The sequence below is a fragment of the Pongo pygmaeus genome, chromosome 1 (assembly GCF_028885625.2).
Source record: "Pongo pygmaeus isolate AG05252 chromosome 1, NHGRI_mPonPyg2-v2.0_pri, whole genome shotgun sequence".
In the NCBI taxonomy this organism is placed as follows: domain Eukaryota; kingdom Metazoa; phylum Chordata; class Mammalia; order Primates; family Hominidae; genus Pongo; species Pongo pygmaeus.
In genome coordinates this window covers 168,450,108-168,471,752 of record NC_072373.2, presented here as the reverse complement: position 1 = coordinate 168,471,752, position 21,645 = coordinate 168,450,108, and the positions used below count along the sequence as shown (strand labels likewise).

General features: G+C 38.6%; 1 protein-coding gene and 1 pseudogene across 9 annotated transcripts in view; both read left to right on the top strand.

Annotated features, from left to right (window-relative positions):
- The window catches only part of PATJ (PATJ crumbs cell polarity complex component), a 424,767-nt gene that overhangs the window by 110,751 nt on the left and 292,371 nt on the right, over positions 1–21,645 (top strand). For all 9 annotated transcript variants that reach the window (XM_054484672.2, XM_054484719.2, XM_054484700.2 and 6 more), the window contains 3 exons: positions 10,536–10,745; positions 16,012–16,131; positions 18,755–19,150. In XM_054484672.2, coding sequence (XP_054340647.1) covers positions 10,536–10,745; positions 16,012–16,131; positions 18,755–19,150 — 726 coding nt within the window. The remainder of the gene's footprint in view (positions 1–10,535; positions 10,746–16,011; positions 16,132–18,754; positions 19,151–21,645) is intronic.
- Positions 7,008–7,108, top strand: LOC129023354 (U6 spliceosomal RNA; annotated as a pseudogene).

The following is a 21,645-nucleotide window of genomic DNA, read 5'->3' as shown; positions in this document are numbered from 1 at the left end:
TACTCCTCTCACCTGGCCAAAGCTCTTCACTGACATAATTTTTATTTATTTATTTATTTACTTTTTGTCACCCAAGAGTATAAGCTGTATGCTTTACCTTGCATTTCCTAGCAGGACTCCTTGGCCTTTTTCCTGTACAGTTTCAAAGTTAGCAAAGTTTTATTTCTACATATTGTGTGCTGTATATCAGCATTGGTTGACCTTTCAAGGATTAAAAAGAAAAAAGCAAAACACTGCAGAATCTTTTCTAAAGAATGAAGGGCATCCTGTGACTTTGATGTGGCTGTGTTGTCAGGCAATCTCCCAGTCTAGAGATGGCTCCAATCTTACAGTGTCTGCTCAGGGAGAATGAAGTCTGAGGATGCCATGCTGTTCTGAGCCTTTCATTGTGCATTCAAAAGGCTATAAATCTGCATATCTGGAGGGCATAGATTCAACCCTGTGTTTTCATATTTTAATATTTGAATGTAACACCACGAGGTGAGGGGTTTAGCAGATGATAGCACTGTTGGTCTAAGTCACATATGCTCAGTTGAATTTAGAAGGCAGTAAATGGGATGGAAACTCCTCAAACCCATATGTCCTTTTAACATCTTTTCCATCATAATTCTCATAGTAATAATAATAATGTTATTATTACTATGAGAATTATGATGGAAAAGAAGTTATTACTATGAAGCGATTACTATGGACTAAGCACATTACATGCTTTTAATAACTGTGAAATCTGTACTATTGTTATTTCCATTTACAAATGAGAAACTCAAATCTTCACGATTAAACAACTTGATCACTACCATTTGGCTAGTATTTGTGCTTAGGTTAAGTTGACAGTGATTTGTTTGGAAAATTAAATTCCAAAATCAGTATTTGCAAAGCTTTTAAGTTTTATATGTCTATAGTTTCCCTGCATCATAATACAATTTCAACTAATACAATTTTTTTCTGGAAGATAATGGAGTATTTCTTATTTATAAATTCATAGTCTACATTTATAAAAATTGTAAGGTACACTTAACATAAAATTTACCATCATAACTGTTTTTAAATGAATAGTTCAGTAGTGTTAAGTATATTCACATTTCAACTAATGTAATTTTTGTTATTTTTTGAGAGGGATTCTCATTCTGTTGCCCAGGCTGGAGTATAGTGGTGCTATCTTGGCTCACTGCAACCTCTGCCTCCTGGGTTCAAGCAATTCTCCTGCCTCAGTCTCACGAGTAGCTGGGATTACAGGTGCACAGCACCACGCCTGGCTAACGTTTTTGTATTTTTAGTAGAGAGGGGTTTTCGCCATGTCGGCCAGGCTGGTCTTGAACTCCTGGTCTCAAGTGGTCTGCCTGCCTTGGCCTCCCAAAGTGCTGGGATTACAGGTATGAGCCACTGCACCCGGCTACAACTAATGTAATTTTAATTGTACTTGAGTACTACTGTCTGCCTGGTGGAACCTTAGGCATTTCAGCAAGATGATGGGGCTTTTAGATAAAGAATAGTTGTATGGTTTGTTTTTTTTTCCTTACAACTGCAAAAGTCCTGGACCAGGACTGACTGGTAACCATGTAAACAATTCCAGCATGACATAACATTTTCAAGAGATGAAACATCCAAGGAATGTATCTAATATACAAAGAAGTTATTCAACAGGAGACCAGAAGGGTTATGAGAAAGGAATAGTCTTCAAGAAGTGATTTCCATGGGACTCCTGCTTAAACCATTTAAAGTATTGGGGTGCTTAAAATAGGTTTTTAAAGTACTAAGCTTTATAGGATAAAAGTATGTGCAAGCTTATGTACTTTTTGTTCCTCTTAAGAACATATTTTGATCTTTTAGCAAGTTCCTTTGTCCACTTCTCTTCCATTTTGCTTTTTATTGCTTTCTGTGCTGTGCTTACTGTGCAGCTCTGGGACTGTTTAGTTCTATGTCTGATGTGTGGAAAAATCTATTCTTACTGCCTAATAGTATTTAGGAAGTAATAAGACACAAGGAGCCAGGAACCGTATCAGTTTAATCTATCTTGAGTGGACTGAATGTACTTTGTGGGCACTCATTTTGAACATGATGGTGTTGTGGTAATTGGTATGATTAGTGTAATACTTTGCTATATTATAAAATAGTTAAAAATGGAGTTAGATGTTAGATAAGATAGCTTGCTCATTATTCATTAGAATCAATTAGTTATTGCTTTGCATTCACTATAAATACATTTATTTCTCTTTCCCAAAAGTAAATGCTTAACTTATTGGTCAATCAGAAGACAGTCTTTTGAAATTATTAATTATACCCTATTGTTTTAAACCAGAACTGTTCTTGTGATTTTAATTTAGCTAATGGTTCCTGACATGGCTTCTGTTGCTCTGAAAATGGCAAAGGAAAAAGAAAAGGTGTTTTAAGATATATCTTATCAAAAAAGGACACATGCTGTCATATGCATTTTGTTGTTCTTTTTTTAATAATAAATACCCTTTTTGAGTTTTGTGACCAAAATGTACATCAATTTCATTGCTGATGCAGTGTTTTGAATTAACTTCTGTCTTTCCTTACTTTTTATAGTGGTTTTGTGAATGTTTGGATAGAAACTAGGGACAAATTTGAGTCAAGATAATCTGTCAAATTAAGTTACAGGATTTTAGAGTTGAAAGAAGGGATCATAACTCATGTATCTAACTTTTTCATTTTATGTTTGTGAGGAAACTGACTCAGAGAAACGAAGACACTCGTGAAACTCTACACATCCAGGTGGGGACCAGGCTAGGTCTCAAAACTTGTCTCTTCTAATCCACACTCATCTTAACACTAATGGGCTGAATATCTGTCTTCATTCTGTCTCTCTCTTATATATCTTTTCTCCTTTTTAAAAATCTTGGAATTCTTGTTTTCTGACATTACTCACAATGGAAATTTTAATTCATGCTAGCTGTGCCACCGAGCTTGTGCAGATCACTGTTTTCCTTTTTCCTTAAGGTATACAAATCTGTGTGTGAGTGTACGTGTGTATAAAACAACCTTTCCTTTGCCTCTTTGTACCTAGTTCCTCCTTTTGCCTACCTCCAGAATGAAATAGTTGTCTCCCTTTTATTTATTTATTTTTAATGTTTCTTAGAGACAAAGTCTCACTGTATTGCCCAGGGTGGTCTCGACCTCCTGGACTCAAGCAGTCCTCCCACCTTGGCCTCCCAAAGTGCTGGGATTACAGGCTGGGATTACACTGTGCCCGGCCAGCTGTCTCCCTTTTAAACTTAATGGTTTCTTTCTGCATTCTCTATTTTAGCAACTTCCTTGAGATGTTGCTTTGAAAATTAATTTAGCTGTTAATTAATTTAGATTTTAACTTAATACTCCTTAGTTCAAATAATAATGGCCACATTTAAGAGTATACTTTTCAAGAAGCCAATATCTGGCTACCTGCTGTTTTCATAGTTTCCTCAGTTGATCATTATTGAGTTGGAATAATTCTCTTATCCAATATTACAGAGCTAACTATTCATGTTGTCCAGAAATTTGTGTGTAGTCCCTTTAAAATTATCTTTGAAACATACTTTCTCTTACTGAAATAAAAATACATATCTGTGGAATGAAGCTGAAAGCCTAGTTCTGTAGTGACATGTGCTACAGCATTGAATTTGTTGGTGGGTAGATTGTTTCTTTTCACTTGTAGAGTACTTTCTATGTCAGAGTTGATTGAAGTTGTTTTGCTAGTCCTTCCTTGGAATCATTTCATCCTTGTGAAGGACCTCTGTAATACAGCTGTAGAGCAGGTATTTTGATGTGGTGAACTATACAACACAGCCTAGAACTTTAATAACGTACCATTAAGACTGTATAAATTAGGTCAGGCATAGTGGCTCATGCCTGTAATCCCAGTACTTCGGGAGGCTGAGGTGGGAGGATCCCTTAGCCCAGAAGTTTGAGATCTGCTGAGCAACATAGGGAGACCACATCTCTACAAAAAATAAAAACGATTTAGCTGAATGTGGTGTATACTTGTGGTCCCAGCTACTCAGGAGGCTGAGGTTGGAGGAGCACTTAAGCCCAGGAGGTCGAGACTACAGTGAGCTGTGATTGTGCCACTGCACTCAAGCCTGGGTGACAGAGTGAGACCCTGTCTCAAAAAAGAAAAAAATGATTCTATGAATTAACCATATTTCCTCTCATGAGTTTAGTTGACCAACTTTATATGTAATACACTCAGTTGACAGTAAGAGTCAAAATTATCAAAGGAAATAAACTATGATCCATCTCTTTGCCATCCTGCTGTGTAGTCTTTAAATTCCTATCCTGTTATTTGATGTCTTTAAAAGTTTGAGTGTTACATACAGAACAGATTTTTTAAAAACAAACAAACCCAAAAGATATTCTTCATTTTGAACGTAGTTAAGTCTTTGTTACACCTTGTGTTTCTTTATTGGGGTAATACTGCAAAGCATATAAATGTTAAATATTAGAACAATTATTGGTATATATCTCCTGTTCTTATTTCCAAATGCCTCTTATTGATGCATTTGCCAGTTTATTACCTATGACACTTTTCTTGTTGATTCCTTCTGTCTCCTCTTTGTGTCACATTCTCTACTTCGTGTCTTTTCACTGAGTTTACCATGGTATCTTGGATTTGTAGTCTAGGTTTTGGAGCAATTTCACTGCTAGAGCTCTCCACATCTTCGAGTTGATGTCTCTGTCTCTGACAGAGCCTGTTTCCACGAACCACCTCTACGCTCTAGGTGACGCTCTTGCACTCTGCCTTAGCTTATGTGAAATCTGGTCTCTTTGATCTTTGGGAATGTACACAAATATTCATATAATACATTTTATAGACACATCAGAAACTTTGAATCCCATCCATTTGGGCATAATGATTATCACATGTTTGAATTTGTTCATGTAACGGTCTTCTTACGCCCACCAAATGAATGGATACTTGAGAAAGTAACTGTACATTGAAATTTGGCAAACAAATGCATATTTTACCTGTATGTGCAGGCATGCTGCACATTCTGTACTCTCTAACTTTTCATCTGCTAGGTACTGAAACATGAACCTCTGGTGGCCAAGTGCAATATTTAAGGGATTCAGTTTTATACACTTTGGTAAGATGATAAAAATATCTTCTGACATATTTGTCTTCTTTCAACATTTCATTCATTTAGCAAATACTTAAGTTAGAGAAGCAGCATTGCTTAGTGTGGCTAAAAGCACAAACTCTGGGAATTGACTGGCTGGCTTAATTTCTGGCTCTGCCATTTACCAGCCATGTGCTTTGGTTAAGTTATTTAATTTTTCTCAATTTCCTCACCAGGAAAGTGGGGATAATGTTGGTACATGCCTACCTCATGATGGTGTGAGAATTAAATGGGTTCAAATAAATAAGATTCTGAGAACAGTGCCTGGTATAGCAAGAGCTTAGTAAGTGTTACCAGCTGTTGTTGTTATTCCTATATGATGGGATGTGGCTTTTGCTTTTGGTGTACTTGTCGTCCAGTGGGAAGAGACAAGCTAAATACATAGTCATTCAACATTTTAACTACTCTTCAGTGCCTTCTCCATGACAAGCATTGTAGTAGGCCCTGAAAATCAAGCAAAAACTAAGCAAACACCTTCTTGGTCTCATAAAGCTTACTTTTAGTAGGAAGTAATTTAAAGGAAGTCATTTACAATAATTTCAGTAAAATGTAAAATATTTTAATGAAGAAAATGCAACAAGCTGTGGATACATCTAACAGGAAGACCAAACTAATTCTAGAAGGTCAAACAGTAAAGGAAATATATTATGATAAATGCTGTAATTGAAGGTCTTTTTTGGTTTAGGGATATCACGGAGTAGGAAGTGCTTGGGTCTTCAGGGAGTAAGGGAATGCTTCTCATTGGAGGAGACACTTGAGCTGACTCTGGTGGCAAAGTCTAGACAAGTGGCAGTGGGTCAGGGAGAGCATTCGTGGCTGAGGGGATGGTTTGCATTATGCCATGCAGCATGACAAGGCCTTTCACAATACCTGGGATAAAGTGTTGGGCAAACGGCAGCAGGCAGTGGTATGCGTGGGGAGAGTGAGAGACGAGACAGAACTGCAGTTCGAAGGATTTTCCTTCCACAAAGAATAAAGGAGTTAGGACTTTATCTTGAAGGGAGTAGGTGTCCCTGAAGTATTTTAAGCAGAGGAGGAATTATGATCACGTTTTTATTTTTAAAGATGGTTCTAGTATCTCTCTAGAAAATTGACTCATGGGGGCAAGATTAGAGACAGGTAGACTTATCAGGAAACTGTAGCAGCTGCTCAGAAGTAATGAGAAGCTGAACCAAGGCTGTGGCAGTGGAAATGGAAAGGAAGAATCAGAAGAGATAAAAGGCTGAGTGAGATAAAAAAAAAACTGACGTGCCTTAGTGAGCAACTCAATGGAGGGGTGAGGGGAGAAGGGAATGCCTGAGTATATGCTGATGCCACTCAGAGGATACAGGGAGGCCAAAGCGGGAGGATCACTTGAGGCCAGGAGTTCGAGACCAGCCTAGCCAATATGGCAAAACCCCATCTCTACTAAAAATAGAAAAATTAGCTGAGAGTGACGGCACACACCTGTAAAGTCAGCTACTCGGGTGGCTGAGGCACAAGAATCCAGCCCGGGTGACAGAGAGGGATTCTGTCTCAAAAAAAAAAAAAAAAGAGGTGTAGGGTACAACTTTCAGAAATAAATGGGCTGAACCAAACATATGGGACACTGTTACAGCGTGTATAATAATATAAGCCTTTTGAATAAAGAGGAAAATAATTCCTTCAGAAATGAATGGCTCGCATAGTACGTTTCTCATGTTCTATGATTGGTCTCTAGTGCCCTCTATTGGCTATTTAGTGTAAAGCAGCATCTTGATTCTTGAACACAATGTTCCTTGCAGTGTTATTTACCAAAAGAAGAAATATTAGAGATTTTACAATTATGATGAAAGGTGATAAAAACTGATGGGGATTTTGTTTTTAGTAGGAAGACAGTTAAAATAATTTCAGCAAGGTGCCATCAGGGGTGTGCACATTGGCAGCACATATACTAAAATTGGAATGATACAGAGATCAGCATGACCCTTGTACAAGAATAACATGCACATTTGTGAGCGCTTCATATATTTATCTATGTAAATATGCCTGGAGGCCTAGGGGTTGGGTAAGGGTTTTGAGAAGTATCTCTATAACATTTTGTTTTCTCTAACATGCACATAATATCATAGACTGTATTTTCAGAAAATGGACCTTTCTGATGAGAAGCAGCCTGAGTCAGGCTGGTGTTTGAGCATTTTTATGCAGCAAAGCCTCAAGAATAGCAGCCACCCCAGTAGGCAGTAGCAGCTGCTGTTTTTCCATAGGGTGGCTGCTGCATGTGATGTAAAGGAAATGAAAGGAAGTGACTGTTACTCATTAAAGCGATTTCATTCAGCTACGTGGGAAATCACAGGCAGAAAAGTCATCACAGAAAATGAAGCAGTGATGATACATAATGGGGCATCTTCAGAGGTGGCTAGTTTGTCCCCTCCCTGCCCCCCGAATGACAAAGAAGCTGCCTTTGGGTTCTGTCGTCCAGGAAAAGGGGTGGTAGATTGGATTTACTGTTTAGCAAACTAGTGGTCTAAACTTGAATACATTTTAGTAAGCAAGCACGCCTGTCACTAGTTTGAGATCTAAAGAAGGCCTCACTTTGTGTAAATTAGTGCTCACAATGACTTTTCTGGCAATAAGGGAAATATATTCACCTTTCAAGGGTAGAAGTCTATTTCCATTTCCTTCTGGTGAATCTTCCTTTAAAATGTTCCTAAATTATCAATTCAATGGGTTGCATTTTGAAAACCTCCTCACCTATTTGGGTTAAAAATAATATTTTTAAATTTTGGTGTTATCTGAAACTGCAGAGATTGTTCACAAATAACTTGGTGCAACCATTTATTTGCTTTTGGTATATTTTGCTGTTGTAATTTTCTTTAAGGAAATGTAGAAATTATTAATATGAAGTAATGTTAGCTGCTGTGCATTTCATGAGAGGAATAAGCTATTATGTAGTCTCCCTTCTCCCCCCAATAAAAAAGCCTTTCATCAAAAACTGACATCCTAAATGAAGGAAATAATTGTACAGCTTATTTATTAGTGTGTCAAACTTAAAATGTAACGGTTTCATATTTCAGGATGAAAAGTGTGTTGTGATTCATGGTTGCCGGTGACAAAATAGACAGCTCTTTTATATTACCGCGTCGATTGCCTGCTGATATGCCACTGTACTTTTTGGTTCTCTTCTGTTCTCTTCCTATGCAATAGCTCCCTCTACTTGAAAATACTGGTGTAATTATAGTTTAACACTACTTTATTAGTGAGTTCCCTGGGCTCTTTTTTTACTTTTAATCGTTTCCATAAATATGTGGTGTTATATTACATCAGAGCATGTAAGAAAATTTTGAAGAGTCTCTTGACTCGGGGGTAGAAAGGCAAGGTTAGTTGCAAAAAGCAAGATAAGTTACATTTGAAGGCATTCTTCAAGGAATTAGCTGTGTAGCCTTTGTTGATTTAAATATGGTATATTTGGTTAAAATTCCATGCAGTACTTTGAAAATGAACCCTGATGTCTGAAACACAGAGGCATAGAAAACTGGATCAGAAAACTTCAAAAGAATCATCAGCCACTTCAAACAGACATAGCCGGGAACTTGGCAAATTCTTACTTTGCTAATTCCAAAGTTTTATAATTCCCACACAAAACCTAGCAGTTTTTCTCTACTTTTTCTGGAAGGTTTTAAGAGAGGCTAGAGTAGTAGAATCTCAGGTTACAATATCTTGCCTTGTGGAACAGCATGTGCATAATGAAACAATGGGAGAAGCATAGAGAAACCAGTGTGAATGCTGCTGTGATTGGGATGTCATTTTTTCTCTCCCTTGCTAAGTTAGAAGTTCAGTAATAGTGCCATACACCTCCACCGTTAAGATAAATTGAGACTCTGCTCAATCATAAGATGGCCATATGAATATTTCTTTCTTCTCAATTTACAACTCTTTGTTTCCCGTTTCTTCTGACCATTATGATGCAGAGCAAGCTGCAGAGTGAGGTGGTCCAGAGGAAGGACTTAAGAGCCAGCTGCCTCGTTGGATTCTGGCTGTGCCACATATACGCTGGGTGATACTGGCTAGTTTCCTTAACTTTCTGAGCCTCGGTTTCGTCATCTGTAAAACACAGACAATAAATTTGTCTACATCCTGGAGATGTAAGGATTAGATAAGTTAGTGATTGTCAAGCCCAACATATAGTAAGTGCTATATATCAGTTGTTAAATAAATTAAAAAACAGTAGTGGAGATATAAATTGGTTTTTATTAACCAGATGTATTGAATGTCAATGTTGTCCTCAGTGTTTAATATCAAGAAATATGGTGCCCTCCCAATGGGTGAAAGATCTGTATGTTGCTTTTGTTCATAAATTCATATTTAACTATGTATTGGAATAGTTGTGACCTAAGGGTACTATATTATAATTTTAGGTCACATTATTTATAAATATACTTTTTAAAATACAGTGGAATCTTCCATGGTTTCCATGTCTTTTCTGGATTTGTGTGGTTTTATAGGAGGATTCTGTACTACTGGTGAAGGTATAAGAACGGAGTATCATTTCCCATTTTATATTTATGATTACGTTCATGCTTTTCTTGGAGCTTACTTACGGCTCTAGAGGAGTAACAGACAGGCTTATCTTTGGTCCATCATATGACTGTGCTTGAGAATGTCAGAGAATCTTGCCCAACTGTTCCCAGACCTCGTGTGGTCCAACCAAATATCAATCACCAAAAATTTTAACAGGAAATCTATATATTTTGGGCACTCAGACATGCCACTGAAATTGTTAAGATTATATTTTCACCTTGATACAACCTGATATTTGTGTGATGTTTTATTTATTTATTTTTTGGGACAGGGTCTTGCTCTGTCACCACAGCTCTGCAGTGAGCTCTGAACCACAGCTCACTGCAGCCTCGACCTCCTGGGCTGAAGCAATCCTTCCACCTCAGCACCCCCTGCTCCACCTCCCAGGTAGTTTGGTCTACAAACACACACCACCACACCTGGCTAATTTTTGTATATTTTGCGGAGATGGGATTTCGTCATATTGTCCAGGCTGGTCTTGAATCCTGGGCTCAAGCGATCCTCCTGCCTTGGCCTCCCAAAGTGCTGGGATTACAGGCATGAGCCACTGCACCTGGCCTTTTAATTTTTTTAATTAAAAAAACTTTTTCTAGCAAGAAGGTCTTGCTGTATTGCCTAGGCTAATCTCAAACTCTTGAGCTCAAGCAGTCCTCCCACCTCAGCCTCCCAAGAAGCTGGAATTATACAGAGGTGTACAACCATACCTGGCTTAATTTTAAGATTTTAACTTATTTTTACCTGTTTAGAAGATTATCACCAGAGTGCCAGACACATGAAGTAAGTGGTCAAATAAGATTCATCAGTCAACTCAAGCTGTCCTAAGGCTGTATATTTATTTTCAGTGCATGGACTCATCTTTCTTCTTTGCTCGATTCACAGGACCCTTTAGATCCTACAAGATCAGTGATTGTGATCCGCTCCCTGGTGGCAGATGGTGTAGCAGAAAGAAGTGGGGAACTATTACCTGGAGACCGCCTGGTCTCAGTCAATGAATACTGTTTGGACAACACCTCACTTGCTGAAGCTGTGGAAATATTGAAAGCTGTGCCACCAGGCGTAGTACGCCTTGGCATCTGTAAGCCTTTGGTGGTAAGTGTTGTATTTTGTTAATATAGGAAGTGATAATAGTGCAACAGTTAAAAACATGGATTTTGGAGCACATATACCTGGCCAAGAATTTCTGTTCTACTGTTTACTATGTGTGTGACCTTGGGCAGGTTTCTTAATGTCCTTGACTTACAATATCAGAAAAAATAATGTCTACCTCATAGGGTTTTGGGATTTAAAGGCTATATTCATTAAGTACATAGCATATTATTACATAAATACTAGCTGCTAATGTTGCTAGTTCTACTACTACCACTCTTACTACTATTTTCATCTTCATGCTTTTAGCACAGACTTCTAAGCTCTCAGCACATTTCTTATATGTAAATTATTATTATTATTATTTTATAGACAGAGTCTGTGTCATCCAGGCTGGAGTGCAGTGGCACGATCTTGGCTCACTGCAACCTCCACTTCCTGGGTTCAAGCGATTCTCGTGCCTCAGCCTCTCAAACAGCTGGGATTACTGGCATGTGCCATTGTGCCTGGCTACTAATTTTTTGTATTTTTAGTAGAGATGGGGTTTCACCATGTTGGCCAGGCTGGTCTTGAACTCCTGAGCTCAGGCAATCGGCCTGCCTTGGCCTCCCAAAGTGCTTTTTTAGGGGTGTGAGCCATTGCACCTGGCTATTCTTATATGTAAATTAAAATAAGTATCCATTTTAACTTTCATTTGGGAATGGTGTCAAGATGGTATGATAAGTTGAAATCCTTGCAGCTATAGCATTTTAACCATATAACACTGAGAGTTTAATATGCTTTTCTCTCCATCAAAGCACCTTGTAACTCCTAGCATCAAGAACCCCTAAAATGTCAAACCATCTTGAAGTCATCTTGTTGCTTTATCTTATGGTCAGGTTGCTGCTTATGACTGAAGGCTACATTACAGTTATGGTGCTCTGGAGGCCTCTAATGCAAAAACAAACCACCACCACCAACAACAACAAAAACTTAATGATGATGATTTTCAGCCAGTTTTATTATTATTCAGTGCTTACTAAATGTCATTCTTTTAAGCCCTTTACACTTATTAACTATTAACTAACTTAATCCTCACAGCAACTTTAAGAATAGTCCTTTTGTTACCCTCATTATAGATGAATCAATCGAGTAATTTACCCAAGGTCTTATAACTAGTAAGGGGCAGAGTTGTAATGTGCACTCAGCAGAGCACCTTCAAACCCTGTGCTCTTAGCCACAGTGCTGTACATGCCTGTCTTACTATGTTGTCACTTGCCTAGTTTGTATGCAGCATGTCTGAAACAGATAGCTTGCTTGTAATAAATTGTTAGTCTGGATTTCTAGAAACCTGGGCTCTGCCCCCTGGCTTTGCTATGAGTTAGCCCAGTAGGTTTCAAACTTAAAGATATGTAATATATATAAGAATCACCTGAGAGGTAGTTAAAATGCAGTTTCCCAGGTTCTACTCCCAGAGATTCTCATTTAGTAATTCTGATATGCTCTTCAGGAATCTACCTCTTCAATGGGTCACCTATGTAATTCTGATGCAGAATTTTGTACTTTGAGAAACATCATACTAGTAATTTGATCAATAGGTATACCACTTCTCTGAGCCTATTTTTTCATCTTTGAAAAGATTGAACAAGACTAGAGAATTCCTAAGGTATTTTTTTAATTCCAATTCTTTAATCTATGAAACATTTTAACTTAACATACGAATAACATACTATAAGTGCTCATATATATAGACAGATGGATAGGTAAATATAGATAGATGTGTTCATTGTATTAGGCTGTTCTTGCATTGCTATGAAGAAATACCTGAGACTGGGCATTTTGTAAGAAAGAGGTTTAATTAGCTCACAGTTCTACAGGCTGTACAGGAAACATGGTGGCATCTGCTTCTGGGGAGGCCTCTGGGAGCTTTTACTCATGGCAGAAGACAAAGTGGGGGCAGGCACTCATATGGCAAAAGCAGGAGTGAGAGAGAGTTGGAGTGGGGTGGGGGATGCCACAGAGCCACACTTTTTTTTCTTTTTGGAGACAGAGCCTCATTCCGTCATCCAGGCTGGAGTGCAGTGGTGCAATCTCGGCTTACTGCAACCTCCATCTCCCAGGTTCAAGCAATTCTCCTGCCTCAGCCTTCAAGTAGCTGGGACTACAGGCGCGCACCACCATGCCCGGCTAATTTTTGTATTTTTAGTAGAGACGGGGTTTCACCATGTTGGCCAGGCTGGTCTTGAACTCCTGAGCTCAGGCAATCCACCTGCCTTGGCCTCCCAAAGTGCTGAGATTACAGGCATGAGCCACCACACCTGGCCATGCCACACACTTTTAAACCACCAGGATCACATGAGTACTCATTCATTCACTATCGCGAAGACAGCACCAAGCCATGAGGGATCCACCCCCATCACCCAAACATCTCCCACCAGGCCCCACCTCTAGCTTTGGGGATTAAAATTCAACATGAGATTTTGGCAGAGACAAATATACAAACTGTATCAATCATATCTAAATAGATTCATGTACAGCATACAGTATTTTTGCATGGGAGACCAAAAGGTGGTCTTCATGTATTACTTTTTTGTTCTGGCCTGTGTATTACATCTATCAGGCACTTTAAATATTTCAAAGTGGAATATAGCACATAGCTAAGTAAGTTCTTGACCTTTTGTGTATTTGGTGTAGGTATTGTCGTGGTCAGCAGATGATGCCATGAGGTGCTTGGTTTGTGTTTTGGATAAATTAAGGGCAGGAAAACTATTAATGTTTTTATGGGACCTCATCTTAATGTTTTGGGTTGTAGCAGGAACTTTGTCTAGATTTTCCCTGATGGTTATTTGCCAGATTAGTGTGGCTGCATGGGGACATCCCAAACTGTTTGTGTCCTAGAGGACTTCAACAGCAGAGCCTTTACCTTCAAGCAGTTTTAGGAAGTCTCGGGCCATTTAACAAAACAAAACAAAACAAAAACAGGAGTTGGTAGCAACTGTGTGTGGATCCTCATGCTATTTCTGGTGGAAGGACCTTGGAGCATTACTCTGAGAGTGTTTTGGAACGTAATGATTGTGGGTGGAACTTCACCCAGGCCTCCTCAGTGAGTCCAAGGCTGCCAAGAATACTTAGGAGTGGGAGGCCAATGAAGGGATTGAGAGAAAGGTCAATTTCAAGATTTTTTTTTTCTTTTTAACCACTAAGTAAGCTTCCTTTAACATCTGGGGTCTTCTGGGAAAACTGCTCATGAGCTATAAATAGTGATTCGAGGAACCAGGCATGGATCTTCTCTGAGGTGTCTCTCTCTCTCTCTCTCTCTCTCTCTCCCCCCTTCTCTCTCTCATAGTAAAATTGACGGCCACTTATCTAATTAACTAATTTTTTTTTTTTTTTTTTTGAGACGGAGTTTCACTCTTGTTGCCCAGGCTGGAGTGCAAATGGTGTGATCTCAGCTCACCGCAACCTCTGCCTCCCGGGTTCAAGTGATTCTCCTGCCTCAGACTCCCGAGTAGCTGAGATTACAGGCATGCGCCACCATGCCCGGATAATTTTTGTATTTTTAGTAGAGACAGTGTTTCTCCATGTTGGGCAAGTTGGTCTCAAACTCCTGACCTCAGGTGATCCACCCGCCTCGGCCTCCCAAAGTGCTGGGATTACAGGTGTGAGCCACTGCGCCTGGCCTAATTAACTAATGTTTACTGAACATTTACTCAATCCACAGTGCAAGTGGGGACAGAGAATGTGAATAAGCAGATCCCAAGTCAGGGTAGAGCAGAGAGACTGTGAATATATAATGGTGATGAGAACAAATTATTTGTATTAAGTCTTGTATTTATATAGCTATAGTATGTATGTATCTATACGCTTCATGTTATATATTTTCATCTTAACTCTTTTCTAAAAAGAGGCTTAAAACCTAGGTGACAGGTTGGTAAGTGCAGCCTCAAATATACCAGACCCCAAAAATGAATGAAATGACTTATTATTATTATTTAACATAAAAATAGAGACGGGGTCTCTCCATGTTGCCCAGGCTGGTCTTGAACTCCTGGGCTGAAGTGATGCTTCTGCCTCAGCCTCCCAAAGTGCTGGAACTACAGATGTGAGGTACCACGACCTGGCTGAAATGGCTTTGAAAACTGCATTATGTCTTCAGGACTAATGGAGCAGAACTGACAATAAAACTCTTGAGCCGGACAGCTATGAGTTTTTGCTTAGTTATGTGGTTTGCAAGGTTGCGTGTCCTTGTGCCAGTTATTCAACCTCATCAGCTTCCACTTCGCTCATCTGTAAGACACACTGGCTCACGCCTGTATTCCCAGCACTTTGGGAGGCGGAGGCGAGCAGATCACCTGGGAGGTCAGGAGTTCAAGACCAGCCTGGCCAACATGGCGAAACCTCATCTCTACTAAAAATACAAAAACATTAGCCAGCAAGGTGTTGCTCGCCTGTAGTCCCAGCTACTTTGGAGGCTGTGGCAGGAGAATCGCTTGAACTGGGGCAGTGGAGGTTGCAGTGAGCCAAGATTACACCACTGCACTCCAGTCTGGGTGACACAGCGAGACTCTCTGTCTCAATTAAAAAAAAAAACAAAAAAACAAGATGAGGATTGCATGGCATGATAATTGTGAACATAGGCTCTAGTACCAGACAGCCAGGGTCGAAATTTTGGGATATGTAACGTTTGGCAAATTACTGTGTCTGCTTTTGCTCACCAGTAAAATAAGACTAATAAGAGGACCCATGTCTTAGAGTATATATTAATGTATTAATTAACATATTAAATATATTTACAGTACTTAATTTTGTGCCAGGTACATAGTTGTATATACAAGGTCTATTCCTGGGAAAGTGATTTTTCTTTAAGAAATACTTTAAAAAGTTTGGGAAGCTCTGACCTGAATATGGAGTTCTTTTTAATTATTAAAGAAAGTTTATTCTAATGAAACAATTTGAATAAATTTCGTGTTGTGTATTTGTCTTAACGGAAAGATGAGAATCTGAAGAGTTTGAAACCAGGATATTTTCTTTCTTTCTTTCTTTCTTTTTTTACATGAATTAATCTTTTCTTTTTTCTTTCTTTTACTTTAAGTTCTGGGATACATGTGCAGAATATGCAGGTTTGTTAAATAGGTATACATGTGCCATGGTGATTTGCTGCACTTATCAACCCATCATCTAGGTTTTAAGCCCCGTGAGCATTAGGTATTTGTCCTAATGCTCTCCCTCCCCTTGCCCTCCACCCCACAATATTTTCTTATTTATAAATAAAAGTGGTTTATATTTTCAGGAAGATAATAAAGAAGAAGAAAGTTGTTATATTTTACATTCAAGCTGTAATGAAGACAAGACTGAATTTTCAGGAACAATTCATGATATAAATTCATCTTTAATACTCGAAGCACCCAAGGTATTTAATAAATTTATTTCCCATTTGAATGATTTGCTATGAGCTAAAATTTCTATATAGAAAGAATACAAAAGAAAATAAGACAAAAGCTTGTCCTTATCCTTTGGCTAAGTAGAAATAAATAAAGACATAAAGAAGACAAATCTTGTCTCCATACCTGGCTAAATAGATATGAATGAACTAATCCTCCTTTCTCTCTCTCTCTCTCTTTTTTGAGATGGGATCTCCCTCTGTCACCCAGGCTGGAGTGCAGTGGTGGGATCTGGGATCACTGTAACCTTTGCCTCCCGGGGTCAAGTGATCCACCCACCTCAGCCTCCTGAGTAGCTGGGACCACAGGCATGTGCTACCACGTCTAGCTAATTTTTTGTATTTTTGGTAGAGATGGGGTTTTATCACGTTGCCCAGGCTTGTCTTGAACCCCTGAGCTCAAGCAATCTACCTGCCCCAGCCTCCCAGAGTGCTGGCATTACAGGTGTGAGCCATTGTGCCTGGCCTCATTGTATATATACATACATATATATATATATAGTTGTTGTTGTTATTTTGTTTTTTTGACAGACTCTCACTCTGTCACCCAAGTTGGAGTACAGTGGTGTGATCTCAGCTCACTGCAATCTCTGCCTCCCAGGTTCAAGCGATTCTCCTGCCTCAGCCTTCCGAGTACCTGGGACTACAGGCGTGCACCACCACGCCTGGCTAATTTTTGTATTTTTAGTAGACACAGGGTTTCGCCATGTTGGCCAGGCTGGTCTCGAACTCCTGACCTCAGGTGATGTGCCCACGTCGGCCTCCCGAAGTGCTGAGATTACAGATGTGAGCCACCACGCCCAGCCTATTTTTTTAAAATTACATTCTTTCCTTCCATATCAAACTACATTCTTTCCTTCCATATCACATTGCCTCTCTAAATGATAAAGGCAAGACGTAAAGCATTTTCAAAGAACAAACATACACTAATGTATTCCTAAAATTTTGGATGGTAGAACATATTGTTGAAAATAGACCTGCATTTAAAATGCTATAAAAATGGAACTACACAAAAAATATTCATATTGAATACTTTCTAAAGAAGAGTTATTTAGTCAAACCCTACCTTATACTTTAATTTTAGAAAATTTATTTTGAAGCTTTCCTTTTTTATTCTCAAAAGGAATTATACTTATGTTGCTCTTTGCAGTTAGAGTATGGTTTTGCTTTACTTGATAACAACTGTCTAGTGATATTCTTTGCATAATATGTAGACAGTGTCTCAAGATGATATATGTTTCTATAATGTCTATTATATATTTTAGTGCCGACATTTAAAAAATTTCATAACCATATGATGTGTTCAAATACATCCTCTAACCACATTTAAAAAAAAATACAGGGCAGTATTTGGTATACTGTTTTTTGTTTTTGTTTTTGTTATTTTTGAGATGGTATCTTGCTCTGTTATCCAGGCTGGAGGGCAGTGGTGTGATCATAGCTCACTTCAGCATCAGTCTGCTTGGCTCAAGCAATTCTTTGCCTCAGTCTCCCAAGTAGCTGGCACCACAGGCACATGCCACCATGCCTGGCTAATTTTTTAATTTTTTTGTAGAGGTGGGGTCTCACTATATTGCCCAGCCTGGTCTAGAACTCTTGTACTGAAGAGATCCTCCTGCCTTGGCCTCCCAAAGTGCTGGGATTACAGGCATGAGCCACCATGCCCAACCCTACTGTGTTAATTTAAAAGCTTCACTTTTAAATTATGTTTAGCTTTTAAACATCACTTTTAAATGATGTTTAGCTGCAAGGAGAAGACAATAGAAAAGAATAGATTTATTCCAGAAATTTACACTTGGTAGTAAAGAATAGGACTTAAAATAGGAAAGATCTTTGATCTCCTAGAAAGAAGAGGACCTCATTATGCCCAGCACCCAGAGGTTCTCCAGAGATAGGTCATGGTCTGAGCAAATCTATATGCCAGGTTTTAGCCAGGAACCCACACAGTTTCTGCACATTTAGTTTCAGTGGTATGCACTAGCTGTTCTGATTAGTGAAATATAAATTAATTTTAAAAATACTGTATTCATTCCTTCATATTATGTATTTTCAACACAGATGAAAAATAAGATTTGTTATTTTTTATATTATAAAAGAGTCATACTCAAAGTAGAGACATACTCCCCATATCTTTAGTTTATAGAGAATGTTTTCTGAACATTCAGATAGTTATAATTTCTTTTGAGTTATTTAAGCTTGAAAATCCTGACCTTTTAAGTCTTTGCTTTCTTAAATAATAGTTTGCAGTGTATGTATACTTATGTACTACTTTTTATGGGTTAAATATTTAGTGTAAGAGTTTAACAAAATTCCTATTTCTAGTGGAGAATTGTCAGGTGGTTAATGTATAATGAACGTTTTAGCAAAATCATTCACCTTGCCAAGGGCAGATTTCTGCCTCGTAATTTACTATTTGTCCCTCTTCTGGGTTGAGGATTGTGTGGAGGTGAGCTTGTGTTTCTCCATGTTTGTTGTGGAGAGCTGTGCCTTGGCATATGCAGTCACGCCAGCATTTGAAAATTTTCCAGTTTATCTGTATAGTGCAGCTTCAGGACAGGCGTAACTTCACATTTTTTGCATCTTTTATTTATAGGGATTTAGAGATGAACCATATTTTAAAGAAGAACTTGTGGATGAACCATTTCTAGATCTGGGAAAGTCTTTCCATTCCCAACAAAAAGAGATAGAGCAAAGCAAGGAGGCCTGGGAGATGCATGAATTTCTGACTCCTAGATTGCAGGAAATGGATGAAGAAAGAGAAATGCTTGTTGATGAAGAATATGAGTTATATCAAGATCCCTCTCCATCCATGGAGTTGTATCCCTTGTCGCACATTCAAGAGGCCACTCCTGTGCCCTCTGTGAATGAACTTCACTTTGGTACACAGTGGTTGCATGATAATCAACCATCCGAGGCTCAAGACGCAAGAACCGGAAGGACTGTCTATTCCCAGGAGGCACAGCCTTATGGCTATTGCCCTGAAAATGTGGTAAGAGATTAGAACAGATATTCCACACCTCCCCTTCTGCTCTCCTCGCCTGTCCCTGTCTCTAACTCATGTCACTTCAATGTTGTTTGTTTTTAAATGGGCCTTTCCATAAGTCATCACTGTTTACAAGATGTGTCATCCAGTGTCTAGCTATAAGTATAAGCTCATCTTTTCTGTATTTCACATCTTCTCATGGTGGTCAATAAGCTGCAGTTGCCTTGCTGTTGTTTTAGGGTTTTTTTGCTTTGCTTTTTTAGTGATGTCTTTCCAATTTCTCATTTCAGAGAAGAGTTCTTTTAACATTTGTGATTTAAAAAAAAATTTCCCTAGGGAAACACAGCTGTATATTTTTCACATAGTATATTTATCAGGCAAAATCAAGGCCAAGTTAGTACATACATATTGTTGTTTATATCTTGGTCACCCACATTGTTCTCTGTGTTATGTATGATGCTAAAAGCACTCAACTCTAGAAAATTATCTTTACACTTGAGATGCTATTTATTTACAACTTGGAGGGAAAGCATTGTTTATATATATATATGTATATAAAATTTTCTTTTCCTTTTTTTTTTTTTTTTTTTTGAGACAGGGCCTCTTTCTTTCTCTCTGTCGCCCAGGCTGGAGTGCAGTGCAGTGGCACATTCATGGCTCACTGCAGCCTCGACCTCCCAGGCTCCATGTATCCTCTCACCTTGGCTTCCTGAGCTGCTGGGACCACAGGCATGCACCACCATGCCTGACTAGTTTTTTTTTTTTTTTAATTTTTTTGTAGAGATGGAGTTTTGCCATGTTGCCCAGGCTGGTCTTGAACTCCTGGGGTCAAGCATCTCCCATCTCCCATCTCCCATCTCGGCCTCCCAAAGTGCCGGGATTACAGGTAGGAGCCACTGTGCCCAGTGAAGAGCATTATATTTTAATAGATTTGCCTTTACTATTATATCACCAATAAACTTTATTTTTAATAAAATTATAGTCAAGCAGTCACTAATTGGAATCCTTAATTAAGGACTTTAAAAAATATTTTTGTTTTTTTATTTCCTGCCCCAAATTAACTTTTAGGCAAATGGAAACAGACTTACTGTATGGGGATGTTTTTAAAAAGACAGCTTAGTAATATGTTCAGATGCAGCGTGTTGCTTCCCTCTCTGAGGTTGGCACCTTTCCTGTTGTGATGTGCAAAGTGTGGCTTCATATGTTCTCTCAGTGGGCAGATAGAGGGTGTTTCTGCCCTTGCCTCCCTTAGACATTTCCTCACTTTGTCCCTCATGCAAATGCTGGTGGCTTCCTCTGTTGGGCAAGGTGCTGTGCTGGTTGTATTTATGTGACCCTGGAGGATTCACCATGATAGAGGGCCCTGCGCAGTGTACCAGAGAACAGATGTTTTTGGAATATGTGAATGATGCCTGGTTGCCTCTGGAAAGAGGTCACATGGAATCTGGTGTGCTCCATTGACGTTGGTACTTTCTATATTTGCCAGTCCCTCTCATATCTGTCAGTGCTTAACGCCAAACAGCATACATATTCAGTTATATGAAGCAAATTGGAAAGATTACTGAATATTCATAAAAATTCTCTTGTTCTGTTTTCTTCTATTAAAAGATAATTTTCTATGTACCCAAATAAAAGGCAATCTGAAATACGAGTTCATATATAAACTTTGAAGGCTATAGATGAAATGGTCAAATGTATACTTACAATATTTACTTTGTAAGTTTAGTTAAACATTCAATTTGAAAAACCTGTGAGATGTTAAATTTTTTTGCCTACTCTCATATTTAATTATATAATTTTATTTGAATTCTTCAGTGTGTATTTAATGTCAGTATCTACATTATCACTAGAATCACTTTTTGATCATTTAACACAGCTTTCCAGATATATCATCTTCATTTCTAACTAGGTTGTTTGAGATACAGCAATTTTTGAATCTGTACTGTCACTCAAAATTTTATTCTTATCTCAAGTGTCATTTGTGTAACGTTAAGTTAAAAAAAAAAAATCCCTCTTATAAGTTTGTATTGATGCTTTTCACAATATAACTGTTACCGGAAAGAGGTCCTGATCCAGATGCCAAGAGAGGGTTCTTGGACCTCGCACAAGAAAAAATTTGAGCAAATCCATAGAGTAAAATCAAAGCAAGTTTATTAGGAAAGTAAAAGAATAAAAGAATGGCTACTCCATAAATAGAGCAGTCCTGAGGGCTACTGGTTGCCCATTTTTATAGTTATTTTTTGATTATATGCTAAATAAGGGGTGGATTATTCATGCCTCCCCTTTTTAGACCATATCGGGTAGCTTCCTGATGTTACTGTGGCATTTGTAAACTGTCATGGCGCAGGTGGGATTGTAGCAGTGAGGACGACCAGAGGTCACTCTTGTTGCCATCTTGGTTTTGGTGGGTTTTGGCCGGCTTCTTTACTGCAACCATTTTATCAGCAAGGTCTTTATGACCTGTATCTTGTGCCAACATCAAGTCTCATCCTGTGACTTAG